At 38.1% G+C, this 13,659-nt stretch overlaps 1 protein-coding gene across 3 annotated transcripts in view; it reads left to right on the top strand.

The window, feature by feature from the left end:
* USP8 (ubiquitin specific peptidase 8) overlaps positions 1-13,659 on the top strand; it is a 75,703-nt gene that overhangs the window by 55,670 nt on the left and 6,374 nt on the right. For 2 of the 3 annotated variants that reach the window (XM_008058397.1, XM_008058395.2), the window contains exons 12-16: positions 2,453-2,539; positions 7,754-7,834; positions 8,239-8,501; positions 10,292-10,504; positions 11,857-12,067. In XM_008058397.1, coding sequence (XP_008056588.1) covers positions 2,453-2,539; positions 7,754-7,834; positions 8,239-8,501; positions 10,292-10,504; positions 11,857-12,067 — 855 coding nt within the window. The remainder of the gene's footprint in view (positions 1-2,452; positions 2,540-7,753; positions 7,835-8,238; positions 8,502-10,291; positions 10,505-11,856; positions 12,068-13,659) is intronic. The other variant, XM_021712500.1, reaches the window with a different exon arrangement.

The raw sequence follows: 13,659 nt of genomic DNA, 5'->3' as shown, positions 1-13,659 counted from the left end.
AAGCAAAATATATAAAAAAAGATAACTCCAGTGGCATTCCATAAAAGGGTAGACATTTTGAATAGTGTTTTCAGGGGTGACAGATTATACTGATCCGTCCACATTTGCTCACCTACTCTCCTTCAAGGCCATTACCATACATTTATGAAATGACTGATGGAATTGCTGTTTGTGTCTATAAAACACAGTATATTTTTAATAATTGAGATGAATAACTACTTTCTTCATTTTTATGTATGATGTATGATCATGAAAAGACTGGCATGAAATATATAACCTTTATTTCATTATGGAAGAGTTAGGTGCCAATATTCATATAATAGTGTTTGTATCTGCTTAGAATATGTACAAAATCAGTGATATCTAAATGGCCTAACATTTACCTTTCCATTTAATGATTTTTGGGGGTCAGATATGTCATTTTATTCATTGTTTTATCTATTCAAATAATATTTGCAAATGAGCCAATTAATGTTGCCTTTTTCTGCCCTTGGCTACACACCCAAAATTGTTTCCCATAACTTTGGGGGACATTTTTTATTGTTATTCTTTTTCCATCTAATAATGTCATGTTTTTCTTTTTTCTCCATTATGTAATTAACAATGTCTTTTCCTTTTGAACACTAAATATATTTTTATAATAGCAGGGACAGTCATAGTCCTTTTCACATATATATAAATGGAAAATCATTTTTTGGTACTGTGAAAATGATAGAAGATGAGATACCTTCTTTACAGAATGAACTTCTCAAGCAGTAGTTCAGGCATGTTACCAGAATTAACTATTTGTATTAAAGCCAAACTAATCCAGGGAACACTTATCTGGTAAGCCGAACTATAAAAAATATAACTTCTATACAAAAACCTTCTAAACACCCAAAATAGGGTAAATGAATCCCATGTACTGAGATTTTTCTAACCTGATTCATAGGGAATCCAAACTTGTGACCTCTTATTTAAGGTCAATTTCAATATTATTCATTGAGTAGCTATTTTTGTGAGAAATTTTCACTACATTATCTTATTTACTCCTGATGGTAACCCCGTAAGGTATTCAATTTACTTGTGAAAGCTTTAAGTCTGTTTACCTAAGATCACATATGCAGTGAGATTCACAGCTACTTCCTTTCCATCTTGCTGTAGCAGAGGCATGCAGTCTTTAAAACTCAAAGCATACATATTTGTGGAGTCATATAGCATAGGTGCCAATATTCCTATACATGTAGGTAAAGTTAAGATTGCATTTCTTGTATGCCTCTCTTAAAAGTAGGAGAAATAGCCAGACACAGTGGCTCACACCTATAATCCCAGCACTTTGGGGAGGTCAAGGCAGGAGAATCACTTGAGCCCAGGAGTTTGAGACCAGCCTGGGCAACATAGTGAGACCTTGCCTGTACAAAAAAATTAGCCAGGTGTGGTGGCACGTATTCAGGAAGCTGAGACAGAAGGATTGCCTGAACCCAGGAGGTTAAGGCTGCAGTGAGTCGTGAGTGTGCCACTACACTTCAGCCTGGCCAACAGAGTGAGACTCCGACTTAAAAAAAAAAAAGAGGGCTGGGCTCAGTGGTTCAGCCTGTAATCCCAGCATTTTGGGAGGCCGAGGTGAGTGGATTGCCTGAGCCTGCAGGTTCGAGACCTGCCTGGGCAACTTGGCAAGACCTCATCTCTACAATAAATCAAAAATTAGCCGGGCATGGTAGCGCATGCCTGTAGTTCCAGCTACTTGGAAGGCTGAGGCGGAAGGATCGCCGGAGCCCAGCAGGTCGAGGTTGCAGTGGCTGGGAGTGGCCACTGCACTACAGTCTGGGTGACAGAGTGAGACTCCAACTCAAAAAAAAGAGTAGAAGAAATATTTTATTTGTTCTAGAATAAATATTTTTTAAATTGTCGCTAATTCTAAAGTTTTTACTATAGTTAAACTGTTTAAATAAGATAAAATTAAAGTGAATTTTTTAAAGAAACCTATGATGTTATTAGAAGATATAAAAATGGATTTTGCAGTTTGAAATCTTGGTCCATATAAAATTGTATAATCTCTTCATTCTCTTTAATACTTTAATTTTTTTTTTTTTTACCACAGCCCCTTTTAAGGTAACCAAAATCATAGTATTTAAATAAAAGAATAGTGTTCAAATTAGATCATGGTAAATATACACTAATAGTCAGCATTTTATACTTTTCCATGTTTTGTGAACCAGTGCTTCATAATTCACTTGGATTTTCATCTTTTTATTTTTCGTTGATTCATCAGAATTTTTCAGTTCTTTATTTGCAGTGTTAGGAAATTCCAAATGGGCTCAAAAAAGTATTTTGGATTTGCTAATAAGATATAATAAACTTTTTCTCTTAACATTTTCAATCTTGTTGATTTGGTTGTATTAGCTAGTGATAGGTTTATGTTGGGAAAAAGGTAAAGTTGTCTTTCACTTCTGTAACTTTAACAATTTTACAGCTTGTTAAAATTAAAGGACAACCAGAAAGTGGAGTTCTAAAGACAGGCACTTTTAGAGAGAATACAGAGGATACCGAAAGAAATAAAGTAAGTAGTTCATTGGGGGGAAAAACTGGAAAAAAAGCATGGCTTATAACCACGTGGTTATCTTTACTACATTTTCATCCTCCATCTTGAGATCTACTGTGTAAGGGGATCTTTGCCATCTTGGGTAGTAGGTTTGTCTTCCTATTTAATGTTTGACAGTATATTCTATTCATTTTTAAAAACTTTGGTCTTACAGTATCATCCAGCAATTTGCTTCTGGTTATATACTCAAAAGAATCACTACTAAGATCTCAACTGCAACTAAGAACTGCTAGTATTCTTAGCAATGTTATTCATAATAGCCAAAAGATGGGAGAAACCCAACTGTCCATCAACAGATGAATACATAAACAAATATAGTATATACATATAATGGAATATTAGCCATTCTGACACATAACATGAATGAACCTTGAGAACATTATGCTAAGTGAAATAAGTCTTTCAAAAGGATAAATACTGTATTTCATTTATATGAAGTATTAAGGTAGGCAAATTTGTAGAGATAGAAAGTAGAATCATGGTTTTCAAGCTGGGGAAAGTGGAAGGTGGGGAGTTATTGTTTAATGGATGCAGAGTTCTGGTTCTGCAAGTTGAAGATTTCTGAAGATTGTACAATAATGTGGAGGAATATACTTCACGTCACGAACCAGTACACCTAAAAATGGCTAAGGTAGTAAATTTTATGTTATGTGTATTTTATCACCATTTTAAAAGTATTTAGGCTTTTTTTTTAGCCGGGCTTGGTGGCTCAACCTGTAATCCCGCGCCTTTGGGAGACTGAGGTGAGTGGATTGCCTGAGCCCGCAGGTTCGAGACCCGCCTGGGCAGCAAGACCTCATCTCTACAATAAATCAAAAAATCAGCCGGGTATGGTAGCGCGCGCCTATAATTCCGGCTACTCGGAAGACTGAGGCAGAAGGATCACCGGAGTCCAGCAGGTCGAGGCTGTGGTGGCTGGGAGCGGCCACTGCACTCCAGTCTGGGTGACAGAGTGAGACTCCAACTCAAAAAAAAAAAAGTATTTAGGCTTTTTATAAGACATCTTTGCCTTTATTTCAGAGCTTAATTGAGCATAATTTGCATACCATAAAATTCGCCCATTTTAGTTTAGAGTTCAGTGATTAACTAATTTACAGAGTTGTGAAACCATTAACACAATCCAATTTTAGAACATTTCCATGACACCAAAAAGACCCCTATCTCCAGTTTAGTCACTCCTTGTTCCCACTCTCAAGCCCCAGGCTACACTGAATCGACCCTCTGTCTCTGTAGATCTGCCTTCTTTGGGTTGTACATACAGTCATCCCTTGGTAGCATCTGTGGGAGATGAGATTCATGACCCCACAAACACCAAAACCTGAGGATGCTCAAGTGTCTTATATGAGATGGTGCCGTGTTTGCATGTTACCTGTGCACATCCTCCTGTGTACTATAACCACTGCTAGGTTACTTAAAATACCTACTACAATGTAAATGCTACATAAGTAGTTGTTGACCACTATGTTATAGTACCACTGTGCTATGTAGATTAGGAGATAATGACAGCAAAGTCTATGTGATCAGCACAGATGCAGCTTTTTTCCGAATATTTTCAATGTAGTTGGTTGAATTCACAGATACAGAACCCACAGATACAGAGGGCCAGCTGTATATCCAACTTAAATCTATGTGAATTTAACATATTAATTTTTTTTTGAGTTGGAGTCTCACTCTGTCCCAGGCTGGAGTGTACTATCATAGCTCACTGCAGCCTTAACCTCCTGGGTTCAGGTGATCCTCCCACCTCAGCCTCCCAAGTAGCTAGAACTACAGGTGCACACCACCACACCCTGCTAATTTTTTTATTTTTTGTAGAGACAGTCTTGCTGTGTTGTCTAGGCTAGTCATGAATGCCTGGTCTCAAGCAGTGCTCCCACCTTGGCCTCCCAAAGTGCTGGGATTACAGACATGAGCCACCACACCTAGCCAATGTGTTAAATTTTTGATAAATCATTCTGTTGCATTTTGCCATTAAAGAAATCAGCAAATAGATAACATAAAATTAAATCCACAATGATTAAATGAATTGAGTTTCCGTATTTTGGCTTTAGTAGTTAAAAGCAAAGAAAAAAAGCATCAGCAACAACAGACCCACTGAAATTTATACAAAAATGATCATTAACTATAGGAATCAAGTAACTTATTTATTTGTTTAGATCTAGGACAAGCTAAATGTAACTTATAACGCATTAAAATTATGTTATGCTTTAAAATGGATTATAAGTAAAATTAATAACTAAGTATATGTAAGAAAACTTGAAGTTCTTCTAAGAACAAAAAGTAAAATTTCTTAAGATGTTCAAGCCCGACAAAGAGTAAGAACTTCAGCTTTAGTCAAACAACAATGCTCCAAAAGGAAAAATTCCAGACAGTGCTGAATGTAAGTTGACCATGAGTAGAAAATGGAAGGCGCAGATAGACATATACATATACCTACATCCCCTTCTCTCTTTTTGACATCCTTCTGATCTTCCAGAAAGAGTCGGGATTCCATGACTTGGAGACAGTGCCAAGATGACATTTTAGTCTTTATTTTGGACAACAAAGTGAAGACTAAAAAGTAAAAAAGTGAACACTTGAGGTTTGCAGTCATTCACACTGGTCCTGATACTTTAAGTAGGCTTCACACCAGCCACTGCCAAGGTCCATGGCAACAATGAGAGGAAAGCAAAGTTTGTCTTTGTTGGCCACCTACCATCTCTCCATCTTTCAGGCAGCTACCGTACTCATTAATATCTTCTGGCCATCTTAAATTGCACACCATATACTCCACTCTACATTCATGGTTATGTAAAGTGCCATAGACAACTAAGTATTGATGAAATAATATTTTAAAGTAATCCTAAAATATTAAGAAGGCTCAACCCTCTCAGGATTTAATCATTGCTAAAACTTAAGGTGTTTTCTGAGCAACTACTGTGTCTCTACCACTGCGCTAACTGCTGTTTTTAAAATCCACAAGAAGGTCATGATCAGTGTGTGTACAAGCCTGGGTGAAGTGGTGCATGCCTGTAGTACCAGCTACTCAAAAGGCTAAGACAAATGATTGCTTGAACACAGGAGTTCACAACCAGCCTGGGCAATGTAGCGAGACCTGTCCCTTAAAAAATTTTTAAATAAAAGCCGGGCTCAGTGGCTCAGCCTGTAATCCCACGCCTTTGGGAGGCTGAGGTGAGTGGACTGCTGGGTTCGAGACCTGCCTGGGCAACTTGGCGAGACCTCATCTCTACAATAAATCAAAATCAACCGGGCGTGGTACCGCATGCCTGTAATTCCGGCTACTCGGAAGGCTGAGGCGGAAGGATCGCTGGAGCCCAGCAGTTCGAGGCTGCAGTGGTTGGGAGCGGCCACTGCACTCCAGTCTGGGTGACAGAGTGAGACTCCAACTCAAAAAAAAAAAAAAAAAAATTAAAAATATGATTTGCAAATATTTTCTCCCAATCTGTGGCTTATCTGTTCATTTTCTTTCTTTCTTTCTTTTTTTATTTCCTGAGCTCACGAATTTGAGACTAGCCTGGGCAATTGTTTGTTTTCTTAGTGGAATCTCTTAGAGCACAAAAGTTTTGGTGGAAGTCTAATCTGTCACATTTTTCTCTTGTGGATCATGCTTTTGGCATTTTCTGTAAGGACCTTTTTGTCTAACCCAGGTCATATAGTAATGAATATTTTCTCCTGTGTTTGTTTCTTAATGTTTTATAGTTTTAGTTCTTACAGTTAGATATATGTTCTGTTTTGAGTTAGTTTTTGTATATAGTATAAGGATCTAAATTCATCTTTTTGTATGTGGATATTCAGTTGTTCCACTTGCCTTCATTTTGACAGAACTTTTTCCAGTGTATGGATTCTATTTATTATATGTTTATGTTCCACAGAATGTATTTATTTAAAAACTTTATGGCGAACATAAAGACAGAAATGGGTGGCTTATTATTAGGCCTTTTGTTTTCTATTATTAACACATTCACAATCAGCAAGTTTTTCACTTTCCTAATATTGATTGTGGGTGAAAATTTTAAAGATCTGAAGCTAGCTTAACGTCTGTTGTTAAGCACAAGTGAAATGATCTTTTCTAAATTATCACCTTTTTCACAATATAGCTGATAGTTGCAGACATATCCAGTATTTGCCTCAGACACCACTCTGACTAGCATTCTGTACTTTGTATTGTTAATTGGATTATAAACCCAAAAAGACTGTCTTCCACGATGAGGTAAATTCACATCAGTGGCAACCAGGAACAGAATTTGGAATGATGTAAGTTCACGTCAGTGGTCATGAATGAGTTAATAGTACTTTTTCATTAAAGGAAGTGGAAGTATCTTATCCAATTATATTGAGGTTTGTGCCTCAGTGTATCAGTCTATATTTACTTACAAAACATTTCATCAATATTTTGTGGAATGAATAAATATAGAAGAAGAAATGCTAGGTGAGCAAGATAACTTTAGGTAGATTTAGAATAGGCCATGATATGAAATTTTGTAACCTTTCTTACAAATATTCATTTGGTAGGATACTATAACATGTTCCCTAGATATGACATAAAGGACTAGTCATGCCTCTTACCACACAAAGGGCACAATAACATAGACCTGAAGTATACTGTTAGATTTTGTGTAATTGTTTACTTTGGGAAACTGAAATTAAAAGTTAACTTATTTGGCCAGGTGCTCTGGCTCACACTTATAATCCCAGCACTTTGAAAGGCCAAGGGGGAGAGGATCACTTGAGACCAATAGTTCCCAACCAGCCTGTTCAACAGACCCTGTCTCTCTAAAAAAAAAAAAGTTAAAATTTTTTTATTTGACTAAAAATAACACACCTTGAAACTCAAGAAAAAAATTTTTAAAGAAGAAATTGTATAGACTTTTGTGTTTGCTTGGACTTATTTTTCTCCTCCCCATGATCCTCCGCATGAACTACTACAGAATGCCAGCCCCCACACCTGCCAGTCCCCATCACTATAGGCTTGTACATACATGCCTCTTCCCCTTGGCATAGTAATATTTGGACTTTGAGAAAAACATATGTTTTCTTCATCTTTGGACCTGCTTTAAAAAATATGAAGGACAGCCAAGGCAAGATTTTTTTTTTATACTAGTAACATAAATTTGAATATGGGAAAGTTTAATTGAAAAGTCAGTTTTTGTTTTGTTTTGTTTTTTAAACCAGGCTCAGCGAGAGCCTCTGACAAGAGCACGAAGTGAAGAAATGGGAAGGATTGTACCAGGACTGCCTTTAGGATGGGCCAAGGTAAATGTCAAAATTAGCACTGAAATAAATAACATACTCACTATGTCTTCTTTAAAACAAAATCTCTACTTTACATCTTTTCTAATGCAGAGTCAATTGTGTTTCTTTGTTATGGAGAACATAGATTTTTTTTCCTAACTACAACATGGGTGAGATTTCTCAGTATTCAACCTGGGGAGCTGGCTACAATAAATGAGCATTCTAGCATTAGTCATTTAGAAACAGTGTATTACTTTAAAACCTAGATTTCTTTCAAAGTTGAATTTATAGAAGCATTTATTTCTACTTTACTTAAATTATTTTAATCCAAAAGTAAATTTAGCAGTAAAATACTTTGTGTGATTTCATTGTTTATATAATGGTTGTTTTTGGTTTTTGACCTTCTTTTTTCTTTTCCATCTAAGTTTCTTGACCCAATCACTGGAACCTTTCGTTATTATCACTCACCTACCAACACTGTTCATATGTATCCACCGGAAATGGCTCCTTCATCTGCACCTCCCTCCACCCCTCCAACTCATAAAGCCAAGCCACAGATTCCTGCTGAGCGGGATAGGGAACCTTCCAAACTGAAGCGCTCCTACTCCTCCCCAGATATAACCCAGGCCATTCAAGAGGAAGAGAAGAGAAAGCCAACAGTCACTCCAGCAGTTAATCGGGAAAACAAGTATGTTTGGCCTAACTCCTAGAACTAGAATAATGTGCTGTATTTTAAAACTTCTACTCTGTATCAACACACTAATGTCAGGGAGTTAGATATTTCTTTGGCTACCAGCCATTATTGTTTACCACGGAGAAAAAAACAAAGAAAATGTCCTTGGCTTTTCTCCCGAATGCTAACTTAGTATAATACCAGAGAGGATTATCTAAGTATTAATGTAGATGTAAAAATATATACATCATTATATTTTATGGCTACATGCCACATACTACCCACAAGTTTTTCATAGTCCTTCTGTGGTCTCTAAACCTCTCTTTGAGAAACATAATTTATAGGATTGTTGAGCTTGCCTTGCTATAGCACTCAAATTCCAAACTTTTTTTCCTTCCCTGGAAATGTGAGAGTGAAGTTTTCCTGTAATATTACAATAATAAGCATTTTAGTATATCAGCCTCTCCTCTATTTTGTTCCTTTTTCCTCTGTTATATTTGTTCTTTTATGTTTACAAGTAGTGACCAGTAGGTTCATTTGGATATATTCCTGGTTTCCTCCCTTTTCCTCTTTTCCTCCTGGCTAATGCTGAATAGGGCTATGGGGACATGGCTTTCAAGTCTATGTACCACTTCTGATCTTTACTTTTTTGGGAGGAGTGGGGGAAATAGATGGCAGTATAAATAAATGAGCTCGTTTTCCCATTTATTATACATACTCTCTTAATTGCTATGGAATTCCAATTAGGCTATTTTTTTAACCTCTTTAGTAACACATCCCAAGAAAGTAGTTGAAATTTTTTCCTCCTGAAGACTTTAGTTGAAAACTTATTTGAAGGAACCTTTTAAAATTCTGTAATCTTGTTACAGGTTTTAGGGTTCATTATAACTGGTGAGATTTAATTTATTTTTGAATAATTATTCTTATTAAAGTATGTTAATTTGACAGTGTTTTAAAGGCTATCTCATACGCAGATCTTGTATTTTTTGTTTTGAACAGAAAAAGAGCACATGAGTGCATGTACCTGAATACACATAAAGAAAAACTGACTGAGTTATAGTTTAGTCTTTTCACTTGTGCCTTTTAGAGATGGAAGAATATTAAGGATCAGTAAAAGAAAAAAGACCTATCAGTTAAGATTTTCCTTAATGCTATGGCAGTTCCAGTAGTTCCATATCTAAATCAAATACACTACATAACAAAAGTCTAGGAGGCATTCTCTAGTCCACACTGTCCAGTAGACCTTTCTGTAGTGATGGAAATGTTCTGTATCTGGGCTGTCCAATGTGGTTTATGGCTATTTTGAAACGTGGTTAGTGCAACTGAGGAACTGAATTTAATTATCTAAATTTGATTAGCCATGGGTGGCTAGGCAGCACACCTGTAAACTTCAGGTAATAGCTCCTCAAATAACCTTTGCCTCCTTTGATTTATCCTTCACAGTAATATAGTTTTTTGATTTCTTGTTTTTCTGGTTGAGTTCAAACATTTTATAGTGTCAAACTTCTAGGGATCATTTAAAGGGGTTTAAAAGAAGCTTCTCTACTAGAGCTCCTGCTTCATGAAAAGCTGGGGAATCTGTCATCTCCGGTGTCTCTTAAGAACTGTGGTCCTACATAAGAGGTTAAAGAGATGTGTTTCGTGGTGGGTCTCAGAATTCAGCCAGTGTTTCTCTAGGTCCTAAGTGTCCTGTTAGACCCAGCACTTTATGAATTAACACAGTGATTGTTTGCTGCCATTTGTAGTATGAACGTAATTGCAGCTCCTTTGCATTTTAAGGCATCTTGTATACTTTCCTTCCTCAGACCCACATGCTACCCTAAAGCCGAGATCTCAAGGCTTTCTGCTTCTCAGATTCGGAACCTCAATCCTGTTTTTGGAGGATCTGGACCAGCTCTTACCGGACTTCGTAATTTAGGAAATACTTGTTACATGAACTCAATATTGCAGTGCCTATGTAATGCTCCACATCTGGCTGATTACTTCAACCGAAACTGTTATCAAGATGATATTAACAGGTAAATAAATATCTTACTTTTTGTGTGATAATTTTAAAAGGTTGATGTACCTATATTTACTATCTTTGTCCATTTTGTGCTGCTATGACAAAATACCTGAGACAGGGTAATTTATAAAGTACAGAAATTTGTTTTCTCAGAGCTCTAGAGGTTGGGAGGGCCAAGATCAAAGTGCCAGCATCTGGTGAGCCTTCTCACTACATCCTCTCATGGTGGGAGGTAGCGGGGCAGGAGGACAAATGCCTTCTGGCAAGCCCTTTTAAAGGGTACCTAACCCCATTCACCAGAAGGAGCCTCATAGCTTAATCACCTCTTTAAAGGTTTCACCTTTTAATACTAACACCTTGGCAACACCTGAATTTTTTTTTGTTTATTTTTTGAGTTGGAGCCTCACTCTGCGACCCAGGCTGAGTGCATGGCATGCCTACAGCCACCATAGCCTCAACCTGCTGGACTCAGGTGACCCTTCCACCTCAGTCTTCCAAGTAGCTGGAACTACAGGCACACACTACCACGCCTGGCTAGTTTTTTCGATTTATTGTAGAGACGAGGTCTCGTCAAGTTGCCTGGGCAGGTCTTGAACTCGCAGGCTCAGGCAATCTACTCGCCTCGGCCTCCCAAAGTGCTGGGATTACAGACTGAGCCACTGAACCCAGCCTAACACCTGAATTTTGGAGGAGACACATTCAAACTATAGCACTTACCACTCAGCTCCAGAGAAGTCAAATTAATAAAAGGAGAGGGTATCTTTATTAAGAATAATGTAGAGAAAAGCCTTCTCTGACTAGTAAAGGACAGATGGGACAGGAAGAATGCAGGAAGGCAAAACCTCACTGTCACAACCTGGAGCCTGTTGATTAGGAGGAAGAGATTGCAGGACTCACAGCCAAAAGCAAGCAGTAAGTTGGAGGGGATAAGCAAAGTAAGATTCAGATGAGTATCTGGTGATAAACATTTTAGGGTAGGGCTATGGTATGTGAATAGCTTAATGTTGTCATCAAGAACCTGTTGTACTTTAAGTTTTTAAAATGTCCTTTGTTGGAACCAGGCGTGGTGGTTCACGCCTGTAATCCGAGCACTTTGGGATGCTGAGGTGGGAGGATCGTTTGACACCAGCCTGAGCAACATAGTGAAACCTCATCTCTATAAAAAAATCAAAAAAATTAGCCAGACATGGTGGCACATGCCTGTAGTCCCAGCTAGTCGGGTCTGAGCCCAGGAGGCAGAGGCTATGGTGGGGCCATGATCATGCCACTGTACTCCAGTCTGGGTAACAGAGTGAGACCCCAGCTCAAAAAAAAGCTATAAAAATTTCCTTTATTGTTTTTGTAACTTTAATTTTATTTGTACAGGTCAAATTTGTTGGGGCATAAAGGTGAAGTGGCAGAAGAATTTGGTATAATCATGAAAGCCTTGTGGACAGGACAGTATAGATATATCAGTCCAAAAGACTTTAAAATCACCATTGGGAAGATTAATGACCAGTTTGCAGGATACAGTCAGCAAGATTCACAAGAACTGCTTCTGTTCCTAATGGATGGTCTCCACGAAGATCTAAATAAAGTAAGAAATTTGATTTTTCTAAGTCGCAAAGACTGTTTAAGGTTACTCAGAACTGTAATCATTTTTATAGCACTCTAATATTCTAGTTGGTGATTACTCAGTGCTAGTTTATTCAAATATAGTGAGTATGTATGAGGCATGCAACTATAAAACTAATGTATCTGATTAGTGTAAATATTTGAAAAGAAGCATATACAATTGCAACTGGTATTTACTTACTAAATGTTTAGTATTGCTGGGAAATTTGCAAATGTTAAAATAGTTTTGGAGACACTTTTTGCAACCCACGTGTACATAAAAGTAAAATTGTAAATGTGATTTTATAAAAGATTAGCTATAGACAATTGGAGCATCTTTATTATATGTGTATGTGTGTGTGTATTTCCTTTTTTTTTTTGAGTCAGTCTCACTTTGTCGCCCAGACTGGAGTACAGTAGCACACTCACAGGTACTGCATCATCAAACTGCTGGGCTCAGGTGATCTTTCCACCTCAGCCTTCCAAGTAGCTGGAACCACAGGCATATGCCACCACGCACAGCTAATTTTTTCTTTTTAGTTTATTGTAGAGATAAGGTCTCACCAAGTTGCCCAGGCTGGTCTCGAACCCCTGGGCTCAGGCAGTTCTCTCACCTCTACCTCCCAAAGTGCAGGGATTGCAGGTGTGAGCCACCATGCCCGGCTTGTATGTTATATTTATATAGTGTACATTTATATATTATATTTATGATATTATAGATATATTATTATACTATGCCCTTTTTCTTTTTTCCCATCCCTTTCTGAAAGTGGGATATGTCCTTATTCTTTCTTTTTCTTCTTTGAGTTGGAGTCTCACTCTGTCGCCCAGGCTGGAGTGCAGTGGCTGCTCCAGGCCACCGCAGCCTCGACCTGCTGGGCTCCAGCGATCCTTCTGCCTCAGCCTTCCAAGTAGCTGGAACTACAGGCACGTGCTATCGCGCCCGGCTAATTTTTTTTTTTTTTTATTGTAGAGATGAGCTCTCGCCAAGTTGCCCAGGCGGGTCTTGAACCCGCAGGCTCAGGCATTCCACTCACCTCAGCTTCCCAAAGGCGGAGGATTTACAGGCTGAGCCACCGAGCCCAGCTTATGTCCTTATTCTTTTTTTTTTGAGTTGGAGTCGCCCAAACTGGAGTGCAGTGGCCGCTCCCAGCCACCGCAGCCTATGGTTTGTTCTAAAATAAGAATTACTCCATGTAACCCAGTGTTTCATTGTGAATAGTTATTAGTGAGGCATGAATGACTGCCCTCCACTTGTATACAAGCTTCTTATTAGCACCAAGTTGTCATCTCTTTTGATACCTTTGGGATCTAAACATATATATTTATACATATGTACACACACATACACAGATATCTATGTATACATACATATTGTATATACTGGGGTGCCAAAAAAATCATTCTAAAGGTAACATTGGCCAGGTGAGTGGATTGCCTGAGCCCATGGGTTTGCGACCCACCTGGGCAACGTAGTGAGACTTCATCTCTACAATAAATCAAAAAAATTAGCCAGACGTGGTAGCGCGCGCCTGTAGTTCCAGCTACTTGGAAGGCTGAAGCGGAAGGATCACC

This window comes from Carlito syrichta, unplaced genomic scaffold (assembly GCF_000164805.1).
Source record: "Carlito syrichta isolate Samal-C Ts95f unplaced genomic scaffold, Tarsius_syrichta-2.0.1 Scaffold303328, whole genome shotgun sequence".
NCBI lineage: Eukaryota > Metazoa > Chordata > Mammalia > Primates > Tarsiidae > Carlito > Carlito syrichta.
The sequence above is the reverse complement of the archived record's forward strand: the minus strand, read 5'-3'. Positions and strand labels throughout refer to the sequence as shown.